At 45.4% G+C, this 14,232-nt stretch overlaps 1 protein-coding gene across 1 annotated transcript in view; it reads right to left on the minus strand.

Annotated features, from left to right (window-relative positions):
• Positions 1–1,308: 1,308 nt before the first annotated feature.
• LOC132996695 (plakophilin-4-like) overlaps positions 1,309–14,232 on the minus strand; it is a 31,519-nt gene continuing 18,595 nt past the window's right edge. The window contains exons 8-21 of the mRNA XM_061067028.1: positions 13,881–14,082; positions 13,636–13,768; positions 7,591–7,804; positions 6,234–6,417; positions 4,693–4,810; positions 4,127–4,321; positions 3,850–4,023; positions 3,403–3,553; positions 2,571–2,763; positions 2,394–2,478; positions 2,133–2,250; positions 1,906–2,037; positions 1,735–1,808; positions 1,309–1,566 (exon numbers count right to left, since the gene is read on the minus strand). Coding sequence (XP_060923011.1) covers positions 1,309–1,566; positions 1,735–1,808; positions 1,906–2,037; positions 2,133–2,250; positions 2,394–2,478; positions 2,571–2,763; positions 3,403–3,553; positions 3,850–4,023; positions 4,127–4,321; positions 4,693–4,810; positions 6,234–6,417; positions 7,591–7,804; positions 13,636–13,768; positions 13,881–14,082 — 2,231 coding nt within the window. The remainder of the gene's footprint in view (positions 1,567–1,734; positions 1,809–1,905; positions 2,038–2,132; positions 2,251–2,393; positions 2,479–2,570; positions 2,764–3,402; positions 3,554–3,849; positions 4,024–4,126; positions 4,322–4,692; positions 4,811–6,233; positions 6,418–7,590; positions 7,805–13,635; positions 13,769–13,880; positions 14,083–14,232) is intronic.

The raw sequence follows: 14,232 nt of genomic DNA on the forward strand, positions 1-14,232 counted from the left end.
CGTCATGATATAATCTTTAATCCCTATACATACATCTCCCTCTGTAACATTGCACATCATCGTCATCATCAGGTTTTGGACAGAACACACAGATGGGGTATTTTGGTCAGGTCACGAGTAAATTAATAAAAAGAATCGATAAATAATAGAAAAACTCTTCTCCACACTATCACATATAAAGTTCTACATATTGAATACAACAATGTAACAGGACGGTTAGACCATTGTATCTGTACAAATAGATTTTCACATGTTCTTGTCACATATTTCACGTACTTTATGATATACTGCACTAGTTGGCCAACATTACAGAGAGGCGAAGGGTTACACGGCGTAACCTCGGTTCTCTGAGTCTTGAACGGTTCACCGAGAGTGAGGATACTTATCATTAACGAGTTTCTCTTCTCCAAACCTCGGGTCGAATAATATTTAAGTAATTTTCAGAGATAAGAATTTCCTCCTGTGTTCTTACTTACTGGTAAATATTATTTTGCCCAGGTGTCACATTTCTTTACAGAACTTATCCAAGCTGAGGAGCTGGGATAAGTTCTTTTTTCGCTTGCATTCAACGTGATGCTGGCGGACGGTGTTTGTGTTATAAAGCCAACGCACTGCACACTTTCACTGCAGAGAAAAACAAAATCAGTTGACGGTAACAAACACTCTGGTAAACAACATGGTCAGGGCCGGGTTTTCTCAAGAAGCATCTTTTGACTACGTCCGTCTCCGTGCCCACAAATCAACAATGATGCAGATAAAAGCTCAAAATGTTAAATATAAATATGTTTTGGAGATTTAGTTTTAATTCAAAGGGCAACTGCACTTTCTTCAGTTCCTCACCTCTTTTAAAAAACTTCATTCCTTTATTCCCACGTTGGAAACCTCTGAGGGTTCGTTCACAGCTGAGTGTCAGTGAGGGGTCGCCCACCTGGTGGTCATGTGACAGGCGTTAGAGTGACGTGGGAGGAGTTCTGAACGACCTGCACTCAACGGGAGGCGGTCTGTAACAATCTAATCTTCAATTTGGTCAAGTTAAAGGGTGATTGTTTAAGTAAACTTTAAATATTTGTTAAGTTTTGAAATGTCTATCATCTAATCTATCAAAAATAAATTGACAGTTTGAATTTATCTGCATGATTGCGCACATGGCAAACACCGCCCTGGTCAGACAGTACAGTTGCAACACAGACGCACACATGCATCCTCCACCTTTCATACAGCACCCGTGTGCACCCCCCTCCCGCCCCCCCCCCACACACAAACACCCACAGAAACAGACGACAAAGCGCGATGTACGCGCTTGTGTATCTACACCCAGGAGTCGGGGGAGCCCGTGAACTTGTTGGCCTTGTTGGAAGGCCTCCGCGTGGTGGAGTAGAAGTCCACGTAGTTGGTGTTGGCTTTGAACCGGAGGGACTGGCTGGCGTAGCCGTCGGGGGAGGAGGGGGTCAGGTGGACCGGCTCGTCGTCGTACTGCTCCTCCCCGAAGCCTTGAGGGGACGACAGGTACATTCTGTAGCTGTTGTAGTTCTTCCTGTCGGGCTCGTCGTAGAATGGCTCCGGGTGCTGGGACCGGAACAAAGAGGTGATTTATTGACCAGGGAATAATGATTGTGTCACTGCAAATGCTGACATTTAAGAAGCTAGAGCCATGTTTGCATAAAATGTGACTTAAAACGAATGATTCAAACGACAACCGACAAAAATGTGGCTAAACGTTAGGAAAGTTCTGACCTGGGATCTTCTCAGATCCTCCCCTGACTGGGAAGAATATGTCCCGATGAAATACGGCGTTTTCTTCTCAGACCCTGAGCACAGACGGGAGAAAAACATAAGTCCAAAACACCAGTGGCCCAAACGTAGATCCCTAAGAGACGCAATCTGTAAAGGCTAATGAATGCAAACCTGTGTACTGCTGCTTGTGTAAACTGTTGTCTCCGTAATAGGTGTCGAGTTGCATAGACGACTGCGCCCTCTGATAGTTTGAACTGTGTCCTCGTATCCCGAGCATCGCTGGAGAAGATGTTGCACTACCGCCTGATGAAAAAAACACAAAAGTATATTTTTCTCATTTGATTTTTCCAAATGTATTGCAAAGGAAGATCTGGGACCACACTCGCCAGATCTCTCACCTGATTGGATAACAGGAGACATTTGCAGAGGGCTGGTGGGCAGGGTCGGCTGGGAGCGGTAGCGGTCTCGCTCCAGGGTGGAGACGGGAGTGACGAAGTGGGTGTAGTTCCATCCGTCCTGCACACAGTTAACATCGGCCCAGTCAAAAATAAGATGCAAGTTTAACATCCTGTCTGTGGTTACACGTGTGTCTTTTATTGTTCGACCACATACGTGAATTATGTTGTGAGGTATTACTGCCTTTGTGTGCTGGTGCTGACCTGTTTGTAGAGGTTCCTCAACTCCCTGTACTGCCACAGTGTGTTCAACACCTGAGCCGCCGCCTTCACAACCTTCATCGAGTACCTGAGAAGAAATATAACATCACAGAAAAATTGTTGTTTTAAAATCAAAAGTAATTCAAGTTTAAAGGTCGACGTTGGTCTGCAGTTTCTTACCCCTTCCCTCGCCCTTTGCTGATGTCCACCAGCCTCTCGATGCCGCCGCTGTCTGCTAGAGCTTTGGCGTTCTCCATGTTGCGGCTGGTGACCTCGTGCAGCGTGCAGCACACCGACGCCACCGTGTCGTCCGACAGCACCGACGGGTTGCTGCCGGGCAGCCGGTTCACCAGGTCGCGCATGGCATACTTTCCTGCAGTGGAAGACAGAGCAAAATAATGCTTGATTTGGACTGACGGGAATATTAAAAGCCTGGCTCGGTTATCTAGAAACATTAGCATTCATTTGGAGTGGTGTCGAGTACGTTCAGTCAAATATTTCCCAATTTCTAAGCCCTGTTTTTGGACTCTACCAACTCCTGAGGGAAATATCTGCCTCCTTAGCTGCTAAATGCTCCATGATGTTCACCAGCTGCTCTCTAACTGGGTCGGTCTGCTGTTTGCTAATGGGCAGGTTGAAGTCCGTGGCTTTTTCACTGTGACAGCAAACCAAAACAATATTGCACTGTAATGATACAAAATAGGAATATCAGGCACTTTAATGAATGACTTGGTTTTATGTGGAAGCTTCTTCAGGATTTCTCTCCGACTCTAGTCCACAAGGGGGCGCCGTGTTCTCACTCTGTCAAACCTGAGCCTGCTTGATATGAATGGACGTCGTGTCATTCTGGCCTCTGATATGAAAACCTATTTCCAATGAGCTGATGATGTTACCCAAGTGTGAAAATGGTATTTTCTCAGCTTCTCAGCCGAACTGGTATCAATCTGTTGACTGGGGGGGGTGTGGGTGTGTGGGTGTGTGGGTGCATGTGTGTTTCAGCGTGTGATTGGACCTATGAGCTCCTTGTTGCGGCTGTCCAGCGCCATGTTGCGGAGCGCTGTGGCCACGGAGCAGACCACCCGGTCGTTGTCCATCCTCAGCAGCTCCACCAGGATGGGCAGACCTTTCTCCTTCCGCACCGCCGCCCGGATGTACGCCGAGAACTGCACACACACGGATTCTCTGGTTATTTCACATTATAGATTTCGGTGTTTTCTTTTTTCTTGCTGCTTCCCTTGATGATTTGAAGTCATTTATCATGCACCACTCAGGATTGAGCTGGTAACTTAAGCAGTTGAGGTTTCGAGTCTCATTTGTTAATTTCTTTAACTTGACGGAATCCAATCGTGATTATTTACCTTTGAAACATTTTTTCTAAAGGATTTGAAGCCAAGAATTTAACCCTTTGTTCACTTATCTCTATAACATACTTGTCCTGGCCTCAATCTGGCAGCTTTACCTTCCAGTTCCCGGCGGAGAGGTTTTGCAGTGACCCGGCGGCCCCCTCCAGCGTGGCGGGGTTGGAGCTCTCGGCCAGCAGGTTGAGGTACGGCTTCACCACCATCGGGTGCCACAGCAGCTCGGCTCCTCTCAGAGGCTGGGAGAAGCCTGGGATCGGCCCCCCGTCGTCCCACTGCACAAACAAACTTCCAATCAACACCTGGAACATCTCCATAAATTCAAGGTTCTCCAGGTGCTGAACACCTCCTGGAAAACCCCCACCCTCCTGTTTGTACCTTGTCGTCGGGCCAGCCGCCGCGCTTCCTGCCGCGCCTCCTCTTGCCCCAGCAGAGGTAGTCCAGCTCCTTGCCCGGAAAGGAGAAGCCCAGGAGGGTGTCCAGCTCCTGGTTGCCGAGGAGACGAGAGGAGGGCATCTCCACCTCCAGCCGGTACGAGAGGTTCCTCAGGGTGCAAATGCAGTTCTCCACAATCTGAGGGGACACAAGGAAGAGTGAGCCTGCAGGTGGCGCTAGAAGGAGGGAAATAGAATCCCTGTAATAAATAGGACTGAGCTGGTTATGTATTTAGTGATTACCTGGAAATACTAATTATAATTATGCAATCATTGATGATACAACTACAATGGCCATAGTTACCTATTTAGTAGAACTGGGTTATAATAGTTCCAGTAATAGAAATGTAGTAATGGTCAGATTAGCAACATTAACAGTAACTTGAAATATGATCAAATTGTGTTTTCATGACATGGTTCACATTCTGAGCTGGATTTAGGTTCAGGCAAGAAACTGTATATGAAACAGAAGTGCACGTGTTTGTGTGTGTCGGGGGGGGTTTGCAGCACCTTGCTGTCGTAGTCGGAGGTGTTGACGCAGGCTTTGAGGACGTGGAGCAGGGAGTCGACCAGACCTTCGCAGCAACGCAGCTGACTCCTCGCCTCCTCCCCTGCTGAGCTCAGGTTCCTTACACACACACGCACACACACACACAGACACAAACACACAGATTGAGATGTGAGGTGCAGTGCGTGGATTTCCCCACAGGGCGGCTGAAAACCTGCCTGGATACAGTAAAGGACGGAGCCCATCCTCCAATAGGAACCCTCAGCCGCTGCTAATGGCGAGCTGACATGAGACGACTGCACAACGGCCCCGCGCTCCCACAATGCATTTCTATACCATCAATCTACAGCCTCCTTCGGTGGGAGGGTAGAGAAACGCCGGAGGCTCCCGTGTGCAGGAGCGTTGTTTAGAGTCCCTCAGAGGAAATGGATGATGATTACGACTTTGTGACGACACCCGTTCCTCTCAAGCCCAATTGAACTGGGGAGTCTCCACTCAGCAGGTTTAAGTAATTTGATTTAGCCGAGGCGTGGGCCAATCAGAGCCCAGGACTGCAGAGCACGGCTGTCTAATTCACTCACTGGACGCTGCTTTCAAGCTCCACATGGCATTTATATGCAAGCAAAGCTGCAACGTCTCATCTCTGCTACTCGACTCTGTGTGTTTCCATGAGAAAATCAAACCTGGCTTTGTTTAATAGTCAATAAAGAAAAAGGATAATCGGCAAAATAGTTCCTTTGACAACTTTCAGAGCAAAAGGTTCAAATATTTGCTGGTTTTAGCTTCTTAAATGTGAGAACTTGCTGCTGCTGGATCAAAAAAATCTGAAATTCTCCTCCTCCAGTTACTTTGGCAAAGGGCCTCAATCTCAACCTGGTGGCTGGCTGCAGTATAGACTCCTATACTGCCTCCTCCATGTTAAATAATGGGACTAAAGAGTCAAACTACATGTGAAATATTACTTTCTGTCATCTCATGATGATGCCAAAACCTCCAGCAGAGACTGACTCGTGATTAGTCGGGGGTGTGATGCTTTGCTCAGGTCAGTTGAGTTTCGTGAGCTGCACACTGAAACGTCCAGTCAGTGCTTTTCTTTTAAGATCTGTGATCAGACGCACACTGAAGACTTCAAGCTTGCATAAAATCTCCATTAGGGAGCCTCCCATTGACGGATTGTGCGAGCGTGATAATGTGCTGTGGGTTTACAGAATCACCAAGATGGAGATCAGAAAGGAAAACAGGAGTGCCGACGACTAATAAATTCAAAAGTTGCCCTTGCATTTCAAAAACTGAAAATCAATTTAATGAAGCTCAGGAGGCAGAACACTTTGTTAAATGTATTTTCATGAGGAAACGAGAAGTGATTAATGTGGATTGGGACAGATCTGACTATAAGGACTTGTATAAATCTGTAGCAAAGTGCTGATTAATTTGTCCAAATGTGCTCGTTAAAGCTCCTTATTTACTTTGATAAATAACAAGACGAATGGCAGGATTTATCTTTTGTTCTAAACTGTTCAGAAATCTGTGCTGGACTCCTCACCTCAGGCAGCCGGTGGTGTTTCGCAGCAGCAGGGACGACTGGAACTTGACCTTGTGGTCCTCGCGGTGGGAGACGCTGCTCCAGCCCGAGTGGGGGATGACCACCGTGTTGGTCAGCGTGCTCAGGGCGTCGCGGATGATGGTCATCTTCACCGCGTCGCACGAGGAGAGGTTCCACAAGACACCTGCAGGGGGCGAAGGATTTTCAAATATGTGATTCCATCCCAAACTGTTTGTCGTATAGTAAAAATCTGATTTAATGCAGAACTAATGTCCAGTTCTACAGTTTCTTTATATACTGATGTATTTGTACATTTGCAGGTATATTTCTGATTATCAAGTATTGTATTTCATGTAGGGATATGGTGGATCCAGACAAGCTTTAATAGTCTTCACCTGAGCTGTAAAGGCAGGAACTTTCCCAGAGTTTAAAAACTGTATGAGGCCTCTCCTGTGTTCGTTATCTCGGTATCTGCTCCGTCTAGCAGCTTCATCTCCTGGTATTAAACAGTATGTGTGGCTGCAGACACAGTCGGCAGCATCCTGTTTCCAAAGCACTTTATTCTAGCATCTGTCCCGAGGACTGTGCCGAGATCGGTTCTGTCAACGCCGCGCGCCGACTGTTTAAGCCGCCGCCGCTCTCGCCTCCCACAGAACAGCCGACATTCAGATTCAGACACTGCCGGCCAGACAACAAACCTCGCTAGCAGGCAAACACCCACTCACAATGCATCGCGTTGCATTTTGCATTCAGAATCTGTCTTTGTCGACACGCGTGCAGCTTTCACCTGAATCTACCCCTCGGGGAACAAAGAACAAAAGTAGCCTACACGTATTTCTATAACTTCGTACTGAGATATACAAATGTACAGATGCAAACTTTCCCCACATTTGTATTATTTAAAGACACGTCTCGCCACTTGGCAGCCATGGTTACGCGCCTTCGGGCAGAGATTTCAGGCTGACAAAACCAGGATCCCGTCTGAAGAGATGGGGATAGAGCCGGGACTACATTCACTCAAATAGAAACTGCACGTGTGTTAAATCTGATTTAATCTGATAAAAAAAACTGCTTAAAAAGTCTGGCAATCTTGCCCCAGGAAAAGGTTTAAATAAGGTCTCTTAAATGCTTCTTATAGACATGTGTAGGGATTGGATCCATGTGCTTCCTGTTATTTCAAAGCAGATGATTGGCTTATTGGGAAGAGGGGCGGGGCAAGTGATATACAACCCCCATTTTTGACATTACAGATTTTTCTATTCAAGATTTATTAAAGTTGTGAAGGTGTTCAAAGTGGTAGGATATGTATTCATCTTAGTTTGGGAGAAAACCATGAATGTAACCTGACTTGCCGTACCTGTGACCAGCTCGCGCACTTCGTTGTCGGTGGTTTTCCGGAGGAGTCGCAGCAGCGCGGGCACGCCGCCGCAGTTCCTCAGCGCCACCTTGTTGTTGTCGGTGGCCTTGCTGTACACCAGGTTCCTCAGGGCCCCGCAGGCGCTCTTCTGAACCTCCGCCGCCTTGTTGTCGAGTAGGTCGACCAGGTGCTGGATGCCGCCCAGGTGAGACACCTGCGGACCAGGGACCGATGAAAGAGGAAATTACACACTCGCTTTACAAGTTAGCAGCAGCTGAAAATGTGTCAGTACACTGTGACATCAATGGTCTAGTAAACTTTAGAGTCTGCTGTCTTCCCTCATTAGTACAGAAGGATTAGTCTGTTATGCACACAGACATCACCTGCGCACTTTTTTATACTTACAGCATATGCTCACTCAGCCCTGCTGTTTATACAGGGAGTTTACCTTTATTCTGGTTGTATTATATTTCTTAAATTGCTATAAAATAATATCATGGCTGTAAGGCTGTTGTCCTTTTGTGTTGTAAATGGTATTGTGTTTATATAGCACTTTTCTAGTCTTTTATGACCACTCAAAGCGCTTTATAGTACAGTTTTACGTTCACACATTCACTCACACATTCATACAGTGCATTTATTCGCAGCACTTTGTTATTCTGGGTTCAGCATAACAAAGCTTCGGCATGCAGATGGGTCAGACTTGGGATCAAACTGTCGACCTTCAGGTTGGAGGACGACCACTCTACCCCTCAGAGTTCTCAAGTCCTCCTCACTGAGACTGAGTGGAATTATGAAGGTATACACATGAAAGACTTGAGAACCCAAAGAAAGAGACTCGTGTGTGTCTGGTCATGTAGCTCAGCTTCTTAGAAGATGGAATCTCATGAGAATCAAGGCCACCACTTCCGACTGCTTAGTCCATCCTCTATCAGACTGAGCAACTTGGTCAGGATAAAGAACATTCTGGGTCCAAAGCTCATTTAACTTGTTTTCTTAAGTGAAAATGCACTATACATATAGAGAGTCCATTACTGCAATTCCATCGTCCTTCTGTAGCGTTGAGGAGAGGCTACAGGTCTCTATAGCAGAATGTTCTTGGTTCGAAACCTGCTAGAGTTAGCTTTAAGGTTAATTTTTTAGGTTAGTTTTAAGTTCTCTTGTGAAATCTGCCAAACCCAACGCAAATAGTCAAAACTTCAAAGAAACTTAAAGCAGTTGTCTGATGAAGTGGCTGAGACGGTTAGAAGGTGAACCCGACCCTGTGGGACCTGGGTTCAATTCTTGCATCGGCCAAGCTATTTTCAATGCCCAAACCCAACGCAAATAGTCAAAGGTTCAAAGAAAGTATAGAAGATTGTCCAGTTGCATGGCTCAAATGGTTAGGAGCCTGCCTCATATACTCTTGGACCCGGGTTCAAGTCTCTCAGTTAAAGGATGTAATGTGGGTTCAATATTTATGTGCTGCAGTATATTTATCAAGATTAAGATAACGAGTGTAAAGTTAAAAGTGCCAGGAGAGGTTCTCTGTGGCGTGAGGGCTTTGTGTGTGTACAATGGAGCCAACCGGCGAGTCCAGGCTGGTTCGAATCCTGCCCGAGTGGGTCAGAGTGGGAGGTTGTGGTATACAGCTCTTGGTAGCAGAAGGTCCTTGGTTCAAAACCTGCTAAGGCTAGCTTTAAGTTCTCTTGTGACAATTGTACTCTACATATAGAACATCCGTTAAAGATATTCCATTGTCCTTCTGTAGTGTGGAGGTAATGCTACAGGTCTGTAGACCAAAAGGTTCTGGGATCAAATCGGACGTTAGACAGTTTTCCATTCTCACATACTCCATGCAATTTAAAAAAAGGCTTAACTAAATTAAAAATTAAAAAAAAAACTTAGTTAAAAGAGACTGTTTTGTTGCACTCAGCACTTAAAATACTTATAATACTATAATGTATATTCAACTAGCTATTCAACTACCTTACAAGCGTTCTCCCATGCTTCGCATCGCATGGGAGAACGCTTTTAAGGTAGTTGAATAGTTGCCTTCTCCCATGCAAAGCATGGGAGAAGGCAACTATTCTGGAGAACCCAGTTCCGGCCAGACACACATTTCTGGACTCACCTGAGGTGAGTCTTTCATCTGTCTTATCATCATCCACCTGCTCGCTCATCATCCACCTGCTTGCCGACACCCTGCTCCCCTACACAGCCAAAGCCAAAGCCAGTTGGGCAGATTTGACCCAGGAACCTCCAGGAGCCAAGTCCCACAGCATCTCCTCCAGGCTAGCGGAGGTCTCCTTTGTGACTTTAACAGATGTTCTATTTGTCTTGTTCATTTGTAACATGTTACTAATACAAAATGCCCCAGAATGGATTTGAGTGGGAGAATGTAAATTGTCTCTGGTCAGACTTGAACCAAGAATGTTCTGGTTCAAAGACCTGTAGCATTTCCTCCACACTACAGAAGAACAATGGATTACTTTTAACAGATGTTCTACATCTATAGTGCATTTTCACAAGAGAACTTAAAACTAACCTCAGCAGGTTTTGAACCTAGAACATTCTGCTATCGAGACCTGTAGCCTTTCCTCTACGCTACAGAAGGACAATGGAATTCTTTTAACGAACGTTGTATATGTAGAGTACAATTTTCACAAGAGAACTTAAAACTAGCCTCAGCGGGCTTTGAGCCAAGAACATCCTGCTATCGAGACCTGTAGCATTTCCTCTACGCTACAGAAGGACAATGGAATTCTTTTAATGAACGTTGTATATGTAGAGTACAATTTTCACAAGAGATCTTAAAGCTAACTCTAGCAGGTTTTGAACCAAAAACATTCTGCTATCGAGACCTGTAGCATTTCCTCTACGCTACAGAAGGACAATAGAATTTAAAAGAAGTTAAAACCGCCAGGAGAGAAGTTCCAAATGCTGGTGATGCTCGGTGGCGTGGGGGCGTTGTGTGCCGGCTATGGAGCCGGACGGCCAGTCCAGGAGAGGCTTGTTCAAACCTTGCCTGAGTATCTGATGCACGACATATCACTAGAGGACGTAGTGGATCACAGTGGGAGGATGTGGTATACAGAGTAGGAGGAGGTAGTTAGAATAGGAGGAGGAGTTCATAGTCAGATTGGGAGGATTTTTAAATGGGAGGAGTCTTTAAAGGGAAGAGGTGGTAGTCAAAAAAAAATACTGATAAAGTTAGTCAGAGTGGCACACACGCTCACACAGTGTGGGTTGGTGTGTGAGAGAGAGTGTGTGTGTTTGTGAGTGTGTGTGTTAATCTGATAATACAGGAAGAGATTAGTAAAAAGAGTAGGAGGAGCTTAATGTAGGAGAGGGGGCCAGAGTAGAAAGGTAAAACAGAGATATGTTTTGTAAAAAATCTTTTTGAAACATACCACTCTGACTAAAATCTCTTCCCACTATCTCCTCTAAACCCATATCTTGAAACAATTACTCGGGCAGGATTTGAACCAGCCTCTCCTAGCCTGGCTGGCTGGCTCAATAGCCAGCACACAAAGCCCTCACGCCACCGAGCATCCTTCGCTTTTAAATCGCTTCTTCTGGCCTTTTTAACTTTACAATAATAATAATAATAAATATTGAACCCACATTCTCCGATTTGTATCAGTACATCCTGTAACTTGACCCGGGTCCAAGGGTCTATGAGGCAGGCTCCTAACCATTTGAGCCATGGAACTAGACAAACGTCTATGCTTTCTTTGAACATTTGACTATTTGCGTTGGGTTTTGGCATTGAAAATTGCTTGGCCGATGCAAGAATTGAACCAATGGCCCACAATCGGACCGTCTGAGCCACTGCATCAGACAGCTGCATGAAGTTTCTTTGAAACTTTGACTATTTTAACCCACATTGTCAGATGTAGCAGTACATCCTCCAACTGAGAGACTTGAGCCCAGGGCTAAGGGTCTATGAGGCAGGCTTCTAACCATTAGAGCCCTTCAGCTAGACAATTGTCATTGCTTTCTTCAAAATTTAGTAAAGTCTTTTTTTTTTATTGCATGGAGTATGCTAGAATGGAAAACTGTCTTATGTCAGATTTGAACCAAAAACTTTCTGGTCCAAATACCTTTAGCATTACATCCACACTACAGAAGGACAATGGAATACCTTTAATGGATGTTCTATATGTAGAGTACAACTTTCACAAGAGAACTTAAAGCTAACTAAAGCAGGTTTCGAAACAAGAACCTTCTGCTATCAAGAACTGTAGACTTTCCTCCACACAACAGACGGACAATGGAATACTTTTAACGGACGTTGTATATGTTGAGGGGATTTTCACAAGAGAACTTAAAAGGTAACTTCAGTGGGTTTTGAACCAAGAACATTGTGCTATTGAGAGGTGTAGCCTTTCCTCTACGCTACAGAAGGAGGATGGAATGGTAGTGACGGACGTTTTATATGTTTAGTGCATTTTCACTTGAGAAAACTAGTTAAATGAGCTTTGGACCCAGAACGTTCTTTATCCTAACCAAGTTGCTTAGTCTGATAGAGGATGGACTCAGCAATCTGAAGTAGTGGCCTTGATTCTCATGAGATTCCATCTTCTAAGAAGCTGAGCTACATGACCACACACACACTCCTGTCTCTTTGGGTCCTCAAGTCTTTAATCAGAGCAGTTTTTATTCTGTGCAAATTGAAGCTGTGGCCAATGTTCATCACCATCTTGCCTCAAATTTCTGCAGCCAGACGTCGCAGGACACGTTTAGACACTGAGCAGAGCGCTTCCCCTCCTCCAATTCCAGATCACAGAAACGAAATGTAATCATGCGAAAGAAACGGAGGGGGGGGGGGAACGGAAAATGCATTTTGCAGCCAGTCACTTTTGGATTTATGTCTTTCAAATTCAAAGGGATGAGCGTCACTGTCACAAATCATGTTTTGACAGATCCACAGGAGGTCACCTTCACACTCCTGATGAGAAGCTCTTTTTAATAATGACCACAGGTATAGAATCTATGCAGCTGTTTTATTGAATCCTGATAAATTCTAGGAAGGAAATAATTGGAAAATACAGTGAGAAATATTTTGTCAATCATATATCTGTTTCTGACAATTAATTCCATGGCACAAGTCATTTCCCATAAAAATTGGCATCGTTTTTAATTCAAATTACATGACACAGTTTTATCCTTTGGTTTGTTTCAGGTGATTATGGATAGCAAGCAGTTGAGGGTCTCAAAATTCCAATTTAAATTTCCAACACAAACTATTATAGCAAACTGAAAGAGCTGTCAGTTTTGAGAGGAAAAAAGAAAAGATTCATTTGGCGATGCCGTATTTCCTGAGATATGTTGTTACGAAACCTGCAGTGAAACCTGCAGAGCGTCACTGTGACATGTTCAAAAACTTCCCTGTGTCATCTCGATAAACAAACTGGTCTCAGGAGAGCAGCAGACGCTACCAGTCTGCTTCTCATTCTGTCTTCAAACCATCACCGGGAACCTTCTCCTCTGGCTAAATGAGCAGGCGCGGGTCCAGGCCACTCCGAAAGGCTGATTAAAATCACAGACAAACCAAATGGCACCAAAAGTGGCTGTGGTGAGACGCTGCACCATTGTGGACAGGAAGCCGAGGAAAGAGAGAGCATGCATCCTTTCACTGCGTCGGAGCTTCAGCACATTTGGCACCGGCGTTACTTTAAGTTTGGTTGGAGCAGATGGTGCTTCGGCTTCAAGTTCGGCAGTGACGATCGAAAAAAAGAAGGCAATTTCAAAGCATGTACACTTGTTAGATAATGTACACACACACAACAGGGGACATCTGCTGGAGAGTTAGTGAGCAACACAATCCCTTTATCAAAAATATCAAGAATTTAGATAAATGTTATTTTACTTGAACAACTTGAGATGTACGTATATATTAATTAATCATAATATATAAGTTCATCAAATTATAATTTAATGATATATGTTAAGGATGATAGGTAAACTCTCCTTGCTCAGGAGTGAAACCTTTGAGTGAGGAAGCCCTTCCCTCCACCTGAGGACTGACTCATGTCTGTCCCGTGTGTCCGGTCACCTTACCTCCACCTTGATCCTGTTGTCCCCGTAACACAGATGCTGCAGGTAGGCGGCGGCGTTGGCCTGGACGGAGGGGAAGTGATGCTGCAGCATGTGGATGACCTCTGGCAGCTCGGGGTCCCGCCAGGCAAACTCCCTGATCGGAGAGAGAAAGAGGAACGTGTGCATTATGGAGATTCAACATTAAACCGGTGTGTGTAAATGAAATCGTATTAGTGTGGACGTTGCCTGCGTGGTTATGTGCATACCTAGGGTCCTTATGGATGCTCTCGATGGACGGGGTGCGTGTAGCAACCCGGTCCATCAGACCCGAGTGCCGGTGCGAGTAGCCGGGCTCGCCGGGCGCCCTGTAGGAGTCGACGTACAGAGCTGCAGTGCTCAGCCCGTAGCTGCTTCTTTGGTATGGCAGCGTGCCGCAATGGCTTGTGGCCCGAGGGAGTGTCCCCATGCCTGAGGGGAAAGAAACCAGGAAAAGCAGCGTCAGGGCTGGAGGATATGCAGATCAAAACACAGCCAAGGTCAAACACAAAGGGGAAATCATACCATGCCATATACCGTAAGTGATTAAATGAACTAGATGGTTAAAATCCTCGATACAAA

Source organism: Limanda limanda, chromosome 23 (assembly GCF_963576545.1).
Source record: "Limanda limanda chromosome 23, fLimLim1.1, whole genome shotgun sequence".
Taxonomy (NCBI): Eukaryota; Metazoa; Chordata; class Actinopteri; order Pleuronectiformes; family Pleuronectidae; genus Limanda; species Limanda limanda.